The sequence below is a fragment of the Alternaria burnsii genome (genome assembly GCF_013036055.1).
Source record: "Alternaria burnsii strain CBS107.38 chromosome Unknown 715, whole genome shotgun sequence".
Lineage (NCBI taxonomy): Eukaryota > Fungi > Ascomycota > Dothideomycetes > Pleosporales > Pleosporaceae > Alternaria > Alternaria burnsii.
In genome coordinates this window covers 1,164,561-1,181,463 of record NW_024066116.1, presented here as the reverse complement: position 1 = coordinate 1,181,463, position 16,903 = coordinate 1,164,561, and the positions used below count along the sequence as shown (strand labels likewise).

At 50.3% G+C, this 16,903-nt stretch overlaps 6 protein-coding genes across 6 annotated transcripts; 2 read left to right on the top strand and 4 right to left on the bottom strand.

Annotated features, from left to right (window-relative positions):
• Positions 1 to 354: 354 nt before the first annotated feature.
• Positions 355 to 2,089, bottom strand: GT037_007548 (general substrate transporter; the record flags this gene model as incomplete). Its single annotated transcript, XM_038932595.1, has 3 exons — positions 355 to 363; positions 428 to 1,691; positions 1,740 to 2,089. 3 exons carry the CDS (start codon positions 2,087 to 2,089, stop codon positions 355 to 357), a joined length of 1,623 nt encoding a protein of 540 aa, XP_038785083.1.
• An 889-nt stretch (positions 2,090 to 2,978) lies between these two features.
• GT037_007547 (uncharacterized protein) lies at positions 2,979 to 4,319 on the bottom strand (the record flags this gene model as incomplete). Its single annotated transcript, XM_038932594.1, has 4 exons — positions 2,979 to 3,182; positions 3,257 to 3,894; positions 3,944 to 4,071; positions 4,120 to 4,319. The coding sequence occupies 4 exons, from the start codon at positions 4,317 to 4,319 to the stop codon at positions 2,979 to 2,981; spliced, it is 1,170 nt and encodes a 389-aa protein (XP_038785082.1).
• A 479-nt stretch (positions 4,320 to 4,798) lies between these two features.
• GT037_007546 (dihydroxyacetone synthase) lies at positions 4,799 to 8,664 on the top strand (the record flags this gene model as incomplete). Its single annotated transcript, XM_038932593.1, has 5 exons — positions 4,799 to 4,995; positions 5,044 to 6,151; positions 6,202 to 6,434; positions 6,483 to 7,074; positions 7,939 to 8,664. The coding sequence occupies 5 exons, from the start codon at positions 4,799 to 4,801 to the stop codon at positions 8,662 to 8,664; spliced, it is 2,856 nt and encodes a 951-aa protein (XP_038785081.1).
• Positions 8,665 to 9,079: 415 nt separating this feature from the next.
• On the top strand, positions 9,080 to 11,053 carry GT037_007545 (uncharacterized protein; the record flags this gene model as incomplete). Its single annotated transcript, XM_038932592.1, has 1 exon — positions 9,080 to 11,053. One exon carries the CDS (start codon positions 9,080 to 9,082, stop codon positions 11,051 to 11,053), a length of 1,974 nt encoding a protein of 657 aa, XP_038785080.1.
• A 161-nt stretch (positions 11,054 to 11,214) lies between these two features.
• Positions 11,215 to 13,477, bottom strand: GT037_007544 (solute carrier family 6 protein; the record flags this gene model as incomplete). Its single annotated transcript, XM_038932591.1, has 6 exons — positions 11,215 to 11,538; positions 11,598 to 11,977; positions 12,029 to 12,256; positions 12,306 to 12,550; positions 12,600 to 13,084; positions 13,142 to 13,477. The coding sequence occupies 6 exons, from the start codon at positions 13,475 to 13,477 to the stop codon at positions 11,215 to 11,217; spliced, it is 1,998 nt and encodes a 665-aa protein (XP_038785079.1).
• A 1,249-nt stretch (positions 13,478 to 14,726) lies between these two features.
• On the bottom strand, positions 14,727 to 16,701 carry GT037_007543 (quinone oxidoreductase; the record flags this gene model as incomplete). The annotated part of the gene is made up of 2 exons (XM_038932590.1): positions 14,727 to 15,352; positions 15,786 to 16,701. The coding sequence occupies 2 exons, from the start codon at positions 16,699 to 16,701 to the stop codon at positions 14,727 to 14,729; spliced, it is 1,542 nt and encodes a 513-aa protein (XP_038785078.1).
• Between the last annotated feature and the right edge of the window lie 202 nt (positions 16,702 to 16,903).

The window sequence follows — 16,903 nt, the reverse complement described above, 5'->3', positions numbered from 1 at the left end:
GATTGAACGTCTGTGCGAGTTCTAGTGGTCGCTGATCAAGAAGTAGAGCGTAGTGCTGTAAGATTGTACGATCCCGGAAATGCGCTTTCTCCACCTTAGCGTCATCAGCGAAGACGTATTGGAAGCGCAAGACGTGGCTCTTGATGACTGTCATCCCGACGACATAATCGTTGAATGAAGGTGACGACAAGTTTGTCTGGACGCCATGCGGTATTGGAGACAAAGTCACCCTGAAGCCGGCATGGTCAACCATATAGTCCGGGTAAGGCGACGGCTCGATATCAGATGTGTTTAAAGTGAATTTCAGTCTTTGATATAACATTGAACTCTATGTCGCGAGGATAGACTCATACTCTACATATTCTACGAATGTGGAGATGCGAAGTCAGTGTATGTCTCACATGCATTTCGTACAGTCATAACTTACCTCCTTCTCCTTGACCGCCTCACCCATGGCCTGTGCATCCGTTTTGTGCGTTGCGAAGCTTCTTGCTTTGACTTTATTAGCAAACATCTCATCCAACTCTTCGTATGTCCGGCCAGCTGTCTCGGGCTGGTAGAACCAAAGATACACTAAACAAACAATGGACAAAGCACCAAAGATAAAGCCTAGCTTCCCACCAAGATTGAGTTGATCAGGATTGAACAAATAGGGTAGCACGAAACTCCACATAGTGTTGAGAGCATTCTGTAGGGCGAGCCCGATGGCGATGGTTTTGACGCGGAGACGGGAAGTTGATGTCTCGCAGAGAATGGTGTAGGCAGTGGCTCCAATCGTAACGTTATACCAGAAGCAGTAGATGAGGATCATACTGATAGCACCCTTCAATGCAGGGACGGTACCGACAACGGCGAGGCCGGCCATGACGAACAAGATGATTGTGAGAACAAAGAGACCCCAGAAAGTAAGGTTGCGACGACCTACTCGATCGACCAGGTACCAAGATATGACGTTTCCGATAAGCGAGATAACTTGTTGGACGATCTGCAATTTGAATGACATGGCTGTTGTAAATCCGGCAAGTTGCATGTAGTATGTTGAGTACGAAGCAGCGAAAGTGATGCCACTGAGAGATTGTATGGTGAGCGGCATGATTGAAATAATCGTTCGCCGGAGGTTGGATTTGCGAAAACACTCCAGGTATGTGACGCCTTCAGTCTCGCGCTTAACCTCTTGTAGAGTTGTCATAATCTGAGCGAGCTTTTGTTCCCCTGCAAATCCGCGATGACCAAGACTGTTCAGAGCCTCCAGTGCGTCTGCTTGTCGATCTTTAGATGCAAGCCACCATGGAGACTCAGGCATGAACCAGACAAAAGCAGTAGCTATGGCAGCAAACCCATACTGTGCGCAAAAGACAGCACGGTATGCCCAACGGCTGGTGTACACTCCGGTGGAGTTGACGATGAGCGCAACTGTAAGTGGCCCGAGGGTGTAAGATAGAGCAGTCAAGCAGGTCAGCATGCCTCTGAGTTTCAAAGGAGCGACTTCGCCGATGTATGTTACAGTAACCGATGCCAGGGCACCGACCACGAAGCCATTCAAAAACTTGCCACCGAAGAAGAGCTCGTTTGTTGTCGCAACAAACTCCATGGTGACAGCGGCGAAAGTGACAGCGAGACAAATCATGACCACTAAGCGGCGGCCAAGCCAGTCAGCAAGTTGCCCACATCCAAGGGCACCCACGATAGCACTGGAATCGTTAGTCTTGTCGTAGCATTCGGCGAGCTTGATGACTTACGAAGCTACGGGCGCACCCTGAAAGGCTGACTGCCACTGAGCATCAACAACATAACTTACAGTGCCGTCATCTGCAGTAAACTGATGTCCGAAATCCTTCCTGAACTCCGGGATACCTATGACATTGCCAGCTGCTTGATTCTCGAAACTGACCAGCAGGACTATCCAAACCATGTAGATAGACCAAGCGCAAGCCCAAGGATACTTGCGGAAGGACGCAAGTTTACCAACTTCATGGTCTTCTTGATTGGCGAGGTGACCTAACGCGGAAGTGTCTGCGGCGGTCGTTGTCTCCGTTACGTGTTCGTTGAATTCGATTGTGTTGGGCTTCTTGTCATGGTCTGGAGCCATGATGCTTAGGAGACACAAAGGCTTGATAGCGCTGATACAGCCAGTGAAGGAAGAATAGTGGAAGTGAACGGAAAGGGTCAGCAAGGCTCATCCCCGGTTGAAAGATCAATGTAGATCTGGAGAATGCGGGGGTAGCCACTTTATAGGTCTGCCAGAGTTCCGAGGCCACCTAAGTTGCGGATCAATTCACGCGCATCGGGAGGAGAAACCGCCAAAAGACGCCTCGACGCGAGTGCTCGGATGAACGAAATATGCAGATACCACGTTTGCCGCTGTATCGCTGCTTCCTCTCCGTCCGCACTTACATGGATTGAGAATCGCGTTGACACAACTTCCCCAGATCCGGAATTTCGGTACGTTCAAGGCGACGTTCTATGCGCATGGTCGATGTCTCCGAAAGTTTAGTCTTGTTTAAGCGTCTTGCTGAATCCGAGGTTCTGCCGATTCACTGCTACCCAATGGTCTCCCAATAGCGTACCCGAGGTTTTGCCGGCCGCGCTCCTGCAGTCCTATCTGAGAGAATATCGGCCTTGAGGTAGTTATGCTCACGAGCTTGGTTGGTGAGCTAAGAGTATCTGGATACAGAGAATAGTAATTATGAAGTTATGGTATGTGCCGCAATAACATCTTTTGTTGAAGAAAAGGATGCCGTTACAGATTTCATGGATCTGGTATGTTCGGCAGGTGATGTTCCGGCAGGTCGATCATTGTTACTGTGTGGGGTGAAATCACGATATGTTGGGTGGGGAAAGGCTATCGGCTCTGTTTCAAGGCAGTGGCGACCATCAACACCCCTTCTTGCAGACTCAACATACACGTCATTTACTCAGGAAGCTAGAGCTACCTCGCATCGAATTGATGATACTGAGAACACTGGTTCTGTTAGAGACTACAGTACATCATCCACATCATCAATAATCTGCACTTTGATACTTCCATTGCTCAAGTCTCCGCATGTGTGCAAAGCTTCCAGTGCCTTCTCCAAAGGGAACGTGTGGCTAACAAGTGGCTTCAGATCAAGAATACCACCAGCCAAACATTGCAAGCCCGAGGGCCATGTGTCGCGGTAGCGATTGATGAATTTGAGATCGATCTGTAGCAGCAGTCAACGGAGAATGTCCAAGATATACTTGCAGAAATGAACGTAGTGAAGTAAAGAGCACATACCTCAGCCAGACTCAGATGCATGAAGGGTAGGTTGTTCATGATCTCCTTACCTACGCCGATTACCATTACCGTGCCACCTCTTCTCGCTGTGTACGCCGCGGTGACAACACTGCTCTCCACACCCGTACACTCCAAGACAGTTTCTGGTGCACCATACTCGCCAACATTCTCAAAGTCGAAGAGTTCCCTGATCTTTTTGGCATTACCCTGCGCGTCAAGACTTCGATCAACCTGGTAGGTGGCGACCGTCGGTACAAATTGTTTTGCAAACGCCAGTCGCTTAGGCTCAAGATCCGTAATGACAAGCGGATGCGCTCCACTCGCTCTCGCTGCAGCCAGCGCGATGAGACCAATTGGCCCAGCACCGCAAATCACCGCACCGCGGCCGAGGGACAGACCTGCTGACTTGATGCCATGCATAACAACGGAAAGCGGTTCGAGCAGCGCGCCTTCCGCATACGAAATGCTAGACGGAAGCTTGTGACACCATTTCGCGGGGTGCGTCTTGTAGCGCTGGATAGTACCGTGATATGGATAGACACCTGAAAATCGGACGTCTTCACAAAGGTTGTATCGGCCGTCCAAGCAAAGAAAGCATGAGCCACATGGAACACCAGGCTCGACTGCTACGCGATCACCTGGACTAAACATCAGTACTGGAGAATGAATTCAAGGGGTCGAACACACCGGGCTTGAGAGTTGTAACGTCTTCACCGGTTTGTAGGACAATTCCCGCCGCTTCATGTCCAAGAATACAGTCGCCTTCGACAATGAGTGAGCCTATTCTCCCAGCCTTCCAAAAGTGAATGTCGGATCTGACACCTAATTAGCCTTGACAATCCCTCTGTGTTGAAACTTCGTACCCGCAAACACCTGTAGCTTTGATATGCAGCAATACTTCCCCCCTCTTTGGCGCGTACACAGGCGCCTCTTGCAGCTTCAAATTGTGGTCTGCGGTAACTTGTAACGACGGGTTTGGCAATGGTGTCTTGATAGTTGCCTGTGTGGTAGCGGTAGGTTTTGCGTTGGACGAAGTAGATTCAGGTGCCAGTGCCGGGGCCATGTCTGTTTGCTGAAGCTCAATCACCGAAAGCAAGGGCAAGCGCTGTCAAAGGATAAACACGCACCAAGTAGCCCCACATGTTCAGCGCGTCATGTTGCCATTCTGGCGAGAAAGGAAGTCCCGTCCTCGCAACGGGGATCAGCATGTGCAGTAGTCCGTGGCGAAATGCGGGGAAGCCTTCAGTGGGATTGACAAAGTAGTGTGTTGGTGGCACTGGTTACCGTAATTGATCTAGGCGTGGTTGTCCCGTCCAATGGGAATCGAGAAGACGACGTGTATTCCCGCAAGATCGACGCGTCGGATTACCAAATGTGGAAAGCCCGGCCAACTGTTCTGGATATACGTCGAAGATTAGTTTTCATAGCAGCACAAGAGATACCTAGAAACGATACTCCTGTTAGTCCTTTCAGATTTATAAGTCTACTAATATTCGTGTGGTGAAGTTCATACCTCGCATTTCCCTCTCACAAAGACACAAAATGCATACATCGCAAGATTCACCACAAGTGAACGGCTCGACCGGTTACGGTCAGAACGTCGTGGATGGACTGAAAAAAGAGGCGAAGTTGGAACAGTCATCGGTTCAAAAATTATCGAAAGAGCAAGATCATGTTTTGAAAACTTTCAGACTGCTCATTGCGGATCTGTGTCAACAGTTCAATGGCGGGCATCCCGGGTAAGCAGTCCAACAACCTTCGAAAGCATAGGACTAAAGATATGATAGAGGCGCCATTGGTATGGCTGCGATTGGTGTCGCACTGTGGAAGTATGGCATGCGATATGCACCGCACACACCTACGTACTTCAACCGGGATCGATTCGTCCTGTCAAACGGCCACACATGTCTTTTCCAATACACCTTCCTCCATCTCACAGGGTATAAAGCCATGACTTTCGATCAACTGAAGTCGTATCACTCAGATCGCGTCGACGCTCTCTGTCCAGGACATCCTGAAATCGAACATGAAGGCATTGAAGTGACGACTGGCCCGTTAGGACAGGGTGTGGCTAACGCGGTGGGTCTGGCAATGGCGACAAAGAACCTGCAGGCGATTTACAACAAGCCAGACTTCGACGTGGTGTCGAACCACACATGGTGTATGATCGGAGACGCGTGCCTTCAAGAAGGTGTTGCCTTAGAAGCAATCTCTTTCGCTGGCCATCTGAAGCTGAACAACCTTACCATTATTTACGACAACAACCAGGTCACTTGCGACGGTTCTGTCGATTTAACCAATACTGAGGACGTGAATGCCAAGATGGCGGCATGCGGCTGGGATATCATCGACATTGAGGATGGCTGTTTCGACATTGAGGGCCTTGTTGAGGCTCTGAACAAGGCACGATCATCTACTGAGAAGCCCACATTCATCAATGTCCGAACGGTAATCGGCCTTGGCAGTGCTGTTGCAGGCGACGCAGTTGCGCATGGCGCAGCTTTCGGCGCAGCGGATGTGGCCAACATGAAGAAAGCTTACGGCTTCAACCCCGAGGAGCATTTTGTTGTTAGCGATGAAGTGCGCAGGTTCTTTGAAGATATTCCGGCGAGGGGCGAGGAGCTTGTAAAGTCCTGGGAGAAGAAAGTAGACGAGTATCTAAGTAAGTATCCGGAGGAGGGAACCGACTTCAAACGCAGGGTGGAGGGTCGCCTGACAGAGAATTGGAAAGACCTGGTTCCGAGCTCATTTCCCGATGCGCCGACGGCGACGAGAAAAGCGTCGGGCCTGGTCTTCAATTCGATCGCCGAGAAGATAAACAACTTCATGGTCGGCACAGCGGATCTGTCGCCCTCGGTCAATATGATTTGGAAGGGCAAGGTCGATTTCCAGAATGTAAGTGTTGCACTCTTCCCTCCGAGAAGCAGGTCGCTGACAAGTCTCAGCCTGATCTGAAGACAACATGCGGGATTGTAGGCAATTACAGCGGACGGTACATCCATTACGGTGTGCGGGAGCATGCCATGTGTGCCATCTCCAACGGTTTGGCAGCTTTTGCACCCAACACGTTTATCCCTGTCACATCCTCTTTCTTCATGTTCTACCTCTATGCAGCACCGGCTATTCGAATGGGCGCGCTGCAACAGCTCCAGGTCATACATGCGGCGACACATGACAGGTAGCAGCCCCAGAGCTCTTCAATGGTTCCTCACTGACATCAACATAGCATTGGGATGGGCGAAGACGGTCCAACTCATCAGCCAATTGAACTCGCAAACCTCTACCGCGCTATGCCCAACCTATTGTACATTCGACCGGCCGATAGCGAGGAGACTGCCGGAGCGTGGATCACAGCAATTGAGGCGAAGAACACGCCGACCATCATCTCGACATCGCGACACACTCTTCCTCAGCTTGCACAGACGAAGCGGGATTCGGTCGGGAAAGGTGCATATGTAATCGAGGAGGTTGAGGATGCGGATGTGACGCTTATTGGTGTCGGTGCAGAGCTGCATCATGCGGTCGATACAGCGAAGGAGCTGAAGGCGAAGAACATTAAAGCACGCGTCGTGAGCTTCCCGTGCCAGCGGCTATTCGATGCCCAGTCTACACAATACAAGCGAGAGACTCTGAGAAGACATCGCGGCATTCCAGCTGTCGTTATTGAGCCGTATGCGCCAAACGGATGGGAGAGGTATGCCGATGCAGCATGCTGTGTAAAGCGCTTCGGTCACAGCCTGCCAGGCAAAGCAGCCTACAAATACTTTGGCTTCGATGTGCCTGCGTTGATGGCGAAGGTAGAGAACTACCTGCAGCAGGTGCGCGACGATCCACTGTTGAAGGGCGAGTTTGTCGATTTATGAGTTCCGCGAGCTGTAAAACAGATAGTTAATGAATTCTACATGTACTCCATTACTTGTCCCCGGTTGATGCATAGTCGTCATCGGATTTCGCTGTCTCGGTTGATGTGGGGAAGATTGCTAGGACGCAACGCGTTGAGCTGGTGGACGTGTTCCGCGCTTGCTCTGTGTTCGGCTAGCGTCTCCATGTGGGCACCTTGTCATCAGCTACCCTTCGCAGTGGTAACTTCCATGCTTCCTCCTCTATACTTTGAGATACACTCGCGCCCCACGGAAGACGAGAGCAGTTTGGAGAATGTGTCATTAGAATGAGGCAGTCTACAGCTCTAATCACATCATACCAGCCTCCTAATATTCCAAGATCAAGACAGGATATTTCCTTCCATTAGCACAAGAGATCAGCCAATGTATAATCTTAAGTGAACAGAAAGCTTGAATTATGTTATCGGCTGGTTCGCTTCGACAGGATATCGACTAGAATGAGAATAAGACTCCAGCGATCATTCTCTAAAGAAGGGTATGTGATATATTCTGAGCGTGCTTTTGGACAATGGGCATGGTATAGCAATGCGCCTAGAACAGCACACTGCGGGGCTTTTCAGCAACTAAGGACCTGTAACTCAAGAGCTGGAGAAAAATCGGATGCGTACAGAACGTAGGTGGACGGCGACGCCCCGCTATAAACATATCGGTAAGCCCCGCACGTACGCCACCGGCAGCCCCCGACGTGAGTAACACGATCAACGAACACTTCGAACGATAAGCGAAACAGTATTCGCGGTCAAAAACGACAATGGCCCCATCCCAAGACTGACATTGCAGATCTCGCAACATCAAACTCTAGCACGTCTTTCCATTGCCAGTCACAAAATGTCCTCCGACACAACTTCAACATCCCTACCGCCTGAGAAGCTCGTCTCGCAACTCCTGTCTACGATAGAGGAAAGGATCATACCTTTGACGCAGAAAGGTGTCTCGAGCGGCTCTAAGCTCTTCGGCGCTGCTATCCTGGCCCGTAAAGACCTTGCACCATACACCCTTGCCACAAACAACGAACGCATATCACCTCTCCTACATGGCGAGATAAACTGTATCCAACAGTTCTGCACTGTCGATTTCCCTGATCCGTCAACACGACCTCATCCGGCCAAAGACTGCATCTTCCTCGCTACCCACGAGCCTTGTTCTCTCTGTTTAAGCGGCATTACTTGGGCAGGTTTCAACGAGTTTTACTATTTGTTCACGTATGAGGATAGTCGGGATCTATTTGGGATCCCGTACGACATCGACATCCTGCAAGAGGTGTTTAGGGTGCAGGGGGAAGGCGAAAATGAAAAGCAGGTACAGAACAGGCAACTGTACAATCGCAGGAACAAGTTCTTTACCGCGAAGAGCTTTGCTGACGTCGTCGGAGGGATTCATGATCGAAGCGAGAGGGAGAGGCTATTAGGCGAGATTGAGAGGGTCAAAGGTTTGTATAACAGTCTAAGTGAGACATATCAAAAGGGCAAAGCAGCGGGTACAGAAAGCTCAAGTGTATGGAAGTAGATTACTTGAAGCTCGGATTACTATATAGTGATAGTGAGGTCTGTGTTGGCAACGATAGACTTCACGAGCGGCTTCGAGTTCCGCTCCCAAAGGTGTCGCTTCCTGCCCCACATTTATCGATAACAAATTTCAGTTAGCTTCGACCCCTCCGGATGCACTTGGTGTCGAACTTCAAGTAGAGAGCATCTGACTCTAGCAGAATTAAATTCTGTCAGTTGAAATCCGCTTCACGCCCTGTACTCCTGAATTTCTTTTCCTCGCCGAAGCAAATTTTCTGTCATTTCGTTGGCGGATACATCAGGATTGACTGCGAGGCAATCCGGAAACGTTCACCATCGGTACGCAAGAAAGATTTTTAGTAACACCTGCGGAAAGTTGAGAGATTGGCCAGAGAACAACGCGATAGGTTGCAAATATGGCAAACAGCCAGCGTGAAGACAACACGATATACTTAACGGAGAAAGAGGCGGAGCGGATACAGAAGACAGTCAAAGAACGATTTGAAAAGTGCAAGGAGCAAAGCGGAAATGTAAAGGCTCCGAGAGACAAGCTAGCTGCTCACCAGCAGGCCACGGGCGCAGCTCTCATGGCAGACATGGGAGGTGCACCGGATCCGGATATGATGCAAACCCAAGGCAAGACTTCAACTACGATCCCTGTCATTGGCGTAGGCCAGCCATATCCTCCATGCACGACGCCACTGTCAGATTTGAAGCCGATGAAAATGGCAGATCTGAAGATGGAGACGCATCACCGAGGCTACAAACTGGTTGTAAAGCGAGAGAGCCCAGTAGTTACACTCGTCGCGAGGTCGTGGACTATGGTTCAGGATGAGGACGGAAGCGATGCAGAACGTCTGGAGATATTGCTGCACAAAACACGGTACAGCGAAGATGTGTTGGAGTCCACAAAGCAGTTCATCATCAAAGAGCCTTACTTTACCCTCACTGAACAGGGAGAGCCTACTCTTCGAGTCGATCATCCTTCTGACCTAGTCATCTGCCACGAAGAGGGCACCAAAGATTGGGCTGATGCAGCGGCAGCGGAGAAGGCAGCCACACGCTTCAAAACTCAGGGTAACAACGCACTTAAGAAGCAGGATCTCCCACTAGCCCACGAGAAGTACACCACAGGCCTGGCGATCGCAAAGCAGGATATCGTCGCAGGAGAGAATCCCGATCTAGCGCGCGACATTTTTCGGAATCGTGCTTATGTCAACCTGCTACTAGGTCGGCTAGACGAAGTGAAGACTGACGCACGAGCTTCACTAACCGGAAGAGACGATCAGAAATCAAAGGAACTAGATAGCAAAGCTTACTACCGCGCTGGGTCAGCCTCGTACAATCAGAGCCGCTGGCAAGAAGCCAAACGTTTTTTCCAAGAAGCACAAAAGCTCACCCCGGACGATAAGGACGCCAAAGTACAACTAAAGAAAATTGAAGCACGTCTACGCGAGGAAGAAGCAGGAGGCTACGATCTGGTGAAGATCAGGACCGGTCTCTCAAAAGCTCGATCAAGAGTTGACGCTGGAAACTTTATCAAAAATACTGTAGTCAAAGACAGCCCAGGAAAAGGCCGCGGGCTATACGCTACCCGTGACCTCGCCCCTGGGGAGACCGTCATGTGCGAAAAGGCCTTTTGCGTAGTATGGGGTCACGAAGAAGACACTCTTACAGCTATGACGTACGACATCCGCGACGACCGTATTCGCGTCGCACCCGTCGGTCTCGCAAAAGCGCTCGTTCAGAAATGTCTCAACCAGCCATCTCAAACTGAAGACCTAATGGATCTCTTCGGTGACTATCAAGGCGAAGGCAGCGATGTCTACTCAAACGAGGATGGGCCCGTCGTAGACATCTTCCGGGTCCACGACATCATGTCGCGCAACGCTTTCGGACCTGGAAGTCAATTTGGAGAAGAGAGCGCGAGAAATGCTAGTACAGGTCTTTGGCGTCACGCTGCATATATCAACCACTCCTGCCTCGCCAACACAACAAAGGAGTTCGCGGGCGACATGATCATCATCCGTGCTACGGAGCCTATTAAAGCTGGCGAGGAAATTTTCCACCCCTACGATGCTTCGCTTGACTATGAAACGAGACAAGGGTTCCTGGAAAGGACATGGGGTTTCAGATGTGTATGTAAGCTTTGTGATGCGGAGAAAGAGGATGGACAGGAGACCAGGGATAAGAGGATGGAGCTGATGGGCGAAGCGGATGCTTTTGTCGACAAGACGCCTTGGGCTGGCGCGAAGAGAGTGGTACTTAGGAAGGCGGCTAATATTTTGAAGAGTCTTGATGCGACGTATGATGAGGGAAGATGGGAGGGGCTGCCTAGGAGACATACGGAGGGAATCAAAGCGTGGCTGGTGAAGGCTAGTCCGCGGTAAGGTTGACATAGAAAGTTCGCACAGTGCGTGTTTGGGTCAGGGAAAAAGTAGAATCCATCGATTATTGCGATGCTAGAAGATGAACGATCGTCTGTTTACTAGCTACGGGCTTTCCTTCTATTCAACAGAAGACCGGTACAGGAAACTGTCACAACGATGACTCAATGCTTCATCGACACCTTGGGCTCCATCATAGGTTCGGCAGTGTACGGTGGTACTCCACTCTCTTCACTACTGATTGTTATGATCTCATTTGAGTTGTCAATCGTCTCCATTGGCGCAACTGGCTTTTCGCCCAGGGGAATCTTCGCGGAAGGAATGATCCAATTGAACCAGGACGGCATTAAGAGACCCAATACAATCGTTGGTAAAACGAGATGAACGATGCTGAAGCCATAGATCATGATGGGGTCGTACATATGCGTTTCCGTGAACTTCGGATAGGCGAATGAGAGGACAATGGCAAGGATAGGACCGGAGATGTACTATGGAACAATATTATTAGCGCGGTGCAATCATGAGCAATCAACTTTCGTAAACATACCTTCATGATAGCAGCCCAAAAATAAGGGATATTCCAGTTCTTTCCGACGCCAATGAGAACATTGAGATCCCTAGTAAGTTGATTTCCAGGATAGAAAGCTACCCACCAGAAACGGCTCATGAACTTGCTGTTACCCCAGAAACGCGGGGCGGGGATACCAGGTGTTCTAGCAGCGAAGAGTGCGATGAAAGTGCTGGCAAAGAAGAAGGCAAAACCGACGCCAGCACCAGTTCCAGGAGTGGAGCCGTAAGCAACGCGAATGCCAAGTCCTTGGGCGACAGCGAATCCGATGGTGTAGATGAGGTAGCTGGGCCAGCCGACCTGGTTCGCGACATCGCGGCAGCGGTAGAGCGATGTTGCGGCGAAGGTCTCGCACCATACTACAGATATGTTAGCGGGCCACCCAATGCCGTCAGAAAGAGCATACGAACCTGTGAAGAAGAGCGCGACATCGTTAACGTATGTATCCACTGCATCAAGGGCTTGGAGACCAAACTCTGTGCAATAAATCAAAGAAATGAGCGCAGAGACAATAGTCACAATAGTGCAAACAGCCCAGCGAGGAATCTTGCAGCCCCAGTTTGTGTCGAGGATTAACGTAGTCATGACTTCGAGGAGAGAGAACGCGGAAGTGAGGCCGAGAAGGAAGAGAGTGAAGACTACTGAGTTAGCTCATGTCTCGAGTGCTGATCGTTCGCGGATGCTTACAGAAGACTACGGAGAAGAACGGAGCGCCTGGCATCTGTGCTAGAGCTTCGGGGTATGTGATGAATCCTGTGACGAAAGTACCCAAGGCCTCACCGCTGGAGGGGTCAATGCCCAAGTAGCCAATGACACCGAAGACCGAGAAAGCGGCAATGACCTCGACAGCGGAGTTGCTAAAGGCGATAATAAGAGCATCTTGTACGGCGTTTGAGTGTTGCGAGCAGTAAGATGCCCATGAAGTGAAGTACCTGAATGCGTGTCAGCGTACTTACTTGTTGTGCCGCGTTTGAAGCTTACCCAAAGCCGACACCAATAGAGAAGAATATCTGACCAAAAGCCGCTTGCCAGATCTGCGGACCCTGGAGTGCGCTTGTCCTCCACGTAGCAAAGTACAACTTGATACCCTCTCCAGCATTAGGTAGAGAGACTCCACGACCAATAAGAATAATGATCAGAACCAGAGGGAGACCCATCGTAACGTAGATGACACGTCCAGTCATGCCTACACCCCTAAAAACGCACAACCAGGTGACAAACCAGGTGAAGATTGCCCAGCCTGCAGTCTCTCCCAGCATCCCGGTTCCCGTGTAACTAGTGTAAGAGGCGACACTGCCATCGGGGTTGAAGCTACCGGTCGATGCTGGGGCCGCGTTGGCAACTATGACTTCAGAAAAGTACTCGCTGAGGTCTGCCCCTTTCCATGGAAGGGGACTCTGAAACGATCGAGCAAAGTACTTCATGATCCAGGATAGGAGCGGTACATAATAGGTAACAACAACATACTGAGGGTGGAAGATTAGCGTTTGTTCTGCAACCCCGTTGGGCCCAAATCTGCTTACACCGTTGAATACGACGGCAAGACCAATGCCTTTGGCGCGCTTGTTGTTGCTGTGCCATGCCAACACAGGACCACCACGGTAGACGGTACCAAGCGCGATCTCTAAGACCAAGACGGGAAGGGCAACGAAAAAAAGAGCGATGAGGTACGGAATGAAGAACTGAAGACCGTAGTTGTTGTACACGACTGACGGGAATCGTAGCAGGTTACCAAGACCAACGGCACCGCCCATGGCGCAGAGAACGAATTGAACACGGTTTCCAAACACATCGCGGCCATCTTCCCCTTTTTTCGAATCTGGCGAGAGCTTCAGAAGGATTTTCTTGATTGCTCCCATCTTGACGTTCAAGGCGAGAAGATATGAATTGTATGAACAACAGGAGTGGTGTGGTGAATCTTAGAGTCGACCGTAAGACTGACGCAGTTGATCCCGGTATATAGAGACATACTACCTGACCATCCTCTCTTGGATTTCTGTCTCACCAAGCGCTGCCCAGCCCGAGCAATCGCCCACCTTCCTTCTACAAACATTACTACAACTGTGGCGTACATCTCCAAGACTTCCCCAGATTCTTCGCACAGGCTCAGCTAGCTCCAGGCGTGCCCTACAGACCGGGTACAACGGATCCCAAGTGATCAGCAGCTTCGTCCTGGTTGGATGATTTCAGATCAGACAAGTGCCAGCTCCATACCATGTTCTCGGACGTGGCGCTGGTCCTGTGTTAGCGTGCCAGCCACGAGGGGTAGTGATATCGTCAGGACACTACGGTAAGTCTTGGGCCTGAGGGCGGGGTCTTGGCACGCGTTCGAATACACGCACGCGACAGATGAGGCCATCCAGATTCGGGGTAATGCTCGAAAATGGGCCATTCACTGCGAGTAATATCACAGTTGGCTGAGAGCTAGGCCGTGCATTTGTTATCTGTAAGATGGCACCCGGCTATACGGCACTGACTTGGCACTTGGAAGCCCGATGGCCTGGGCCGGGCGTAAATTCGCTCCGGCTACTGTGTGCTTTGGTATGAGCCCTTGATGAAACGATGTGTTGGCGTTGGTAATGATGATAACGATGGCGGTCGCTTGACTGTGTCTATGATCCGGCGGTTACCAGCGGGTGACGGTCCTCACAAAGCATCGGTCCATGTGTGCGGCGCGTAGAAGCGAGGGTCTCTAGGGGGACTGTCTAGAGGGCCAGTCTTGCGTGCCTCTTGTGTCTGCTCTTTTTCTCAATGCGCTATTCGTACGCGTACATGAAAAGCATGCTCTGGAATAGTTGAGGAATCGTCCAAGCATCGCATTGATCTGAACCGACGCAAAAAAAAAAAACGCAAGTTTCGTCGATCATGAAGAACAGTTGTGAAGGCGCGAATTGTAGGGGCATGGCTACCTGCTATATATCAACGAGATGTAATGAGATCGCTCGTAGGGCGCGTTGCGTGAGAGTGGAGCTAGCGCCGATTCCGGGATCATCGGACCCATCTCAGGACAAAAAATGCGGAGAAATTCCAACCTCATCATTGCGGCACCCGCAAGAGTTGGCAATTCAGCAATGTACATACTGGATGGTCTGCAAGTTACTACAGTGCTTAAATCCCTTGCCATAGTCCCAGAATGCCCTCTTCACCATCCCCGAGCACAGGATCCTTCCTTGGCACTTTTACATGCCAAACCTCTCCCTCTTTTCCATTATGCTCACCTCCAACAGCGAAATCCCAAACACCACCGTAAGGATATGCGCCCATCATCATGAAGTTCTTCTCGATCTCGACACTCTCAAAGAACTTTCTTCTCTCGCGCTCCTTCTCATCATCAATCTCTGCTGCCAGACCTTCTTCAACATCCTTTGGTTGATAGAACCCGAGCTTCTCATTATGTGGTTTGGGAAGAAACGTCTTGTGGCTTACGCCAGCAGGTATGATGAACACGTCGCCAATTCTCGCTTCAATGTCTATGCCGCCTTCTTCGCCATCTGCTCTGTCTCCTGGTGAGTGCTTTCCCTGGGTCCAGGAGGGTGAGTCGGCAACACCGAAGCGGATGGTGGCACCTTCGCCTGAGATGACAGTCATGGCTTCGTGTGTGGTGGAGTGATAGTGGGATTGGATATCCAGACCGTATTTTGCTATCCATTGCGTTTGCCAGCCATTTGAGGCGTAGAGATCTAGTATTTGAGTAGTTTTGAAGGTGGGCGATGATACTAGATCGCGGAGTAGACCTGGGTAGTGGAGTAGTGGATAGGGAGAGTTTGGGATAAGCGGCGTGGGAGAGAGTTTGTAAGAGTTTACTTTTATTCCCATTGTGAAAAGTGATATGTTGGGTTAGTTTGGTTGGTATTGCTGAACAGATGGGTGAATGGGATATATCTGGGGAAACACTTGCCCGAACGGGAAGTGACAGCGCGGGGTTTGACGTCAGAACCATTGTAACGGCAATGAAGCCGAGACGGTTGCGCTCCCGACACATGAGAGAAATATCAATGTATCCGTTTGGATAGGCGAATACTTTTAATCTATCGATACTACGTTTCTCTGGTTAGAATTCTAAAGCAACCTTTCCAACCGCTTTTCCACCTTCAATGATCTCATGAGCTTTTCTCAAGCCATGTTCATCGACCTTCAGCTTCTGCATGCAATGACACTTGACTTGACCATCATCTAGCATTTGAGCCAGTTCTTTGAGAATTCTTCCGTGACTCTCAATGTCAACTCCGTAATAGGGTTTTGTGCCCAACAATGCCCAAACGAACGTAAGGCTCTTTGCCATGAATTCGGTGCCATACATTGGCATCTCCTTGTCTTGAACAATAGAACATACTCTTCCGAAGGGTGCACAAATCTTAGCTGCAGGTGCGAGATAGCCAGACGTTGGCGTGTGCGTGATGAAGACGTATTTGATGGGGACGTCGAGCTTCAACTTGTCAACTTGTTCTGTAATGTCTTGGTGATGGTCGATGGTATGCGTGGCGCCTCCTACGTCTTTTGAAAAACTGACCGTCTCTTCTCTAGACGCTGTAGTGACTACAACAGGGAGGTTGAGAACACGACGCGCGATCTGACTTGCTACGCTGCCAACGCCTCCTGCTCCGTTGATGATCAAAATGCCAGCCAGTTCGTTCTTCTGAATTTCCATGCGTTCCACGAGTGCTTCATACGCTGTGATCCAAGTCAAGGGCATGGCAGCAGCTTGTTCCCAGTCCAAACTCTTTGGTTTCAGTGCCACGGCTCTCGAATCTACCAGCTGGTATTCAGCGTTGCTTCCTTGTCGGATTGGGGAACCGGCGTAGTACACCTCGTCGCCAGACTTGAAGTTCTTGACAGCAGATCCGACACTTTCTATCACGCCAGCGCCATCAAAGCCAAGGATTTGGGGAAGCTTGGGTGTTCGTTGGTAATAGTCTGGATAGTCATCGTAGGTCCCAGCGCGCGCCTTGGTGTCGACTGGATTGACAGAGCAGGCTTTCATGCGCACGAGAATATCATGGCCTTGCGGGTCGGAGGGTTTGGGAATGTCGATTGATTTGAGGTTGGTAATGGGACCATACTCGGTTACTGCAATAGCGTGCATGTTGTAGAACAGATTCTACCTCGGATATGTTGGTGTGAAGATGCATATTGGCGAACGTGTTTGAACTTTTATCATGTAGTTTCCATGGCTCCACTCTTGAGAGCATTCGCACGTAAAAATGCCATCAGAGGCTCATGACGTCACCTTTGTAGCGTGATGTCTAGCTATGCGCTGGGAGGACCCGAGACGGTCGACTTGAACG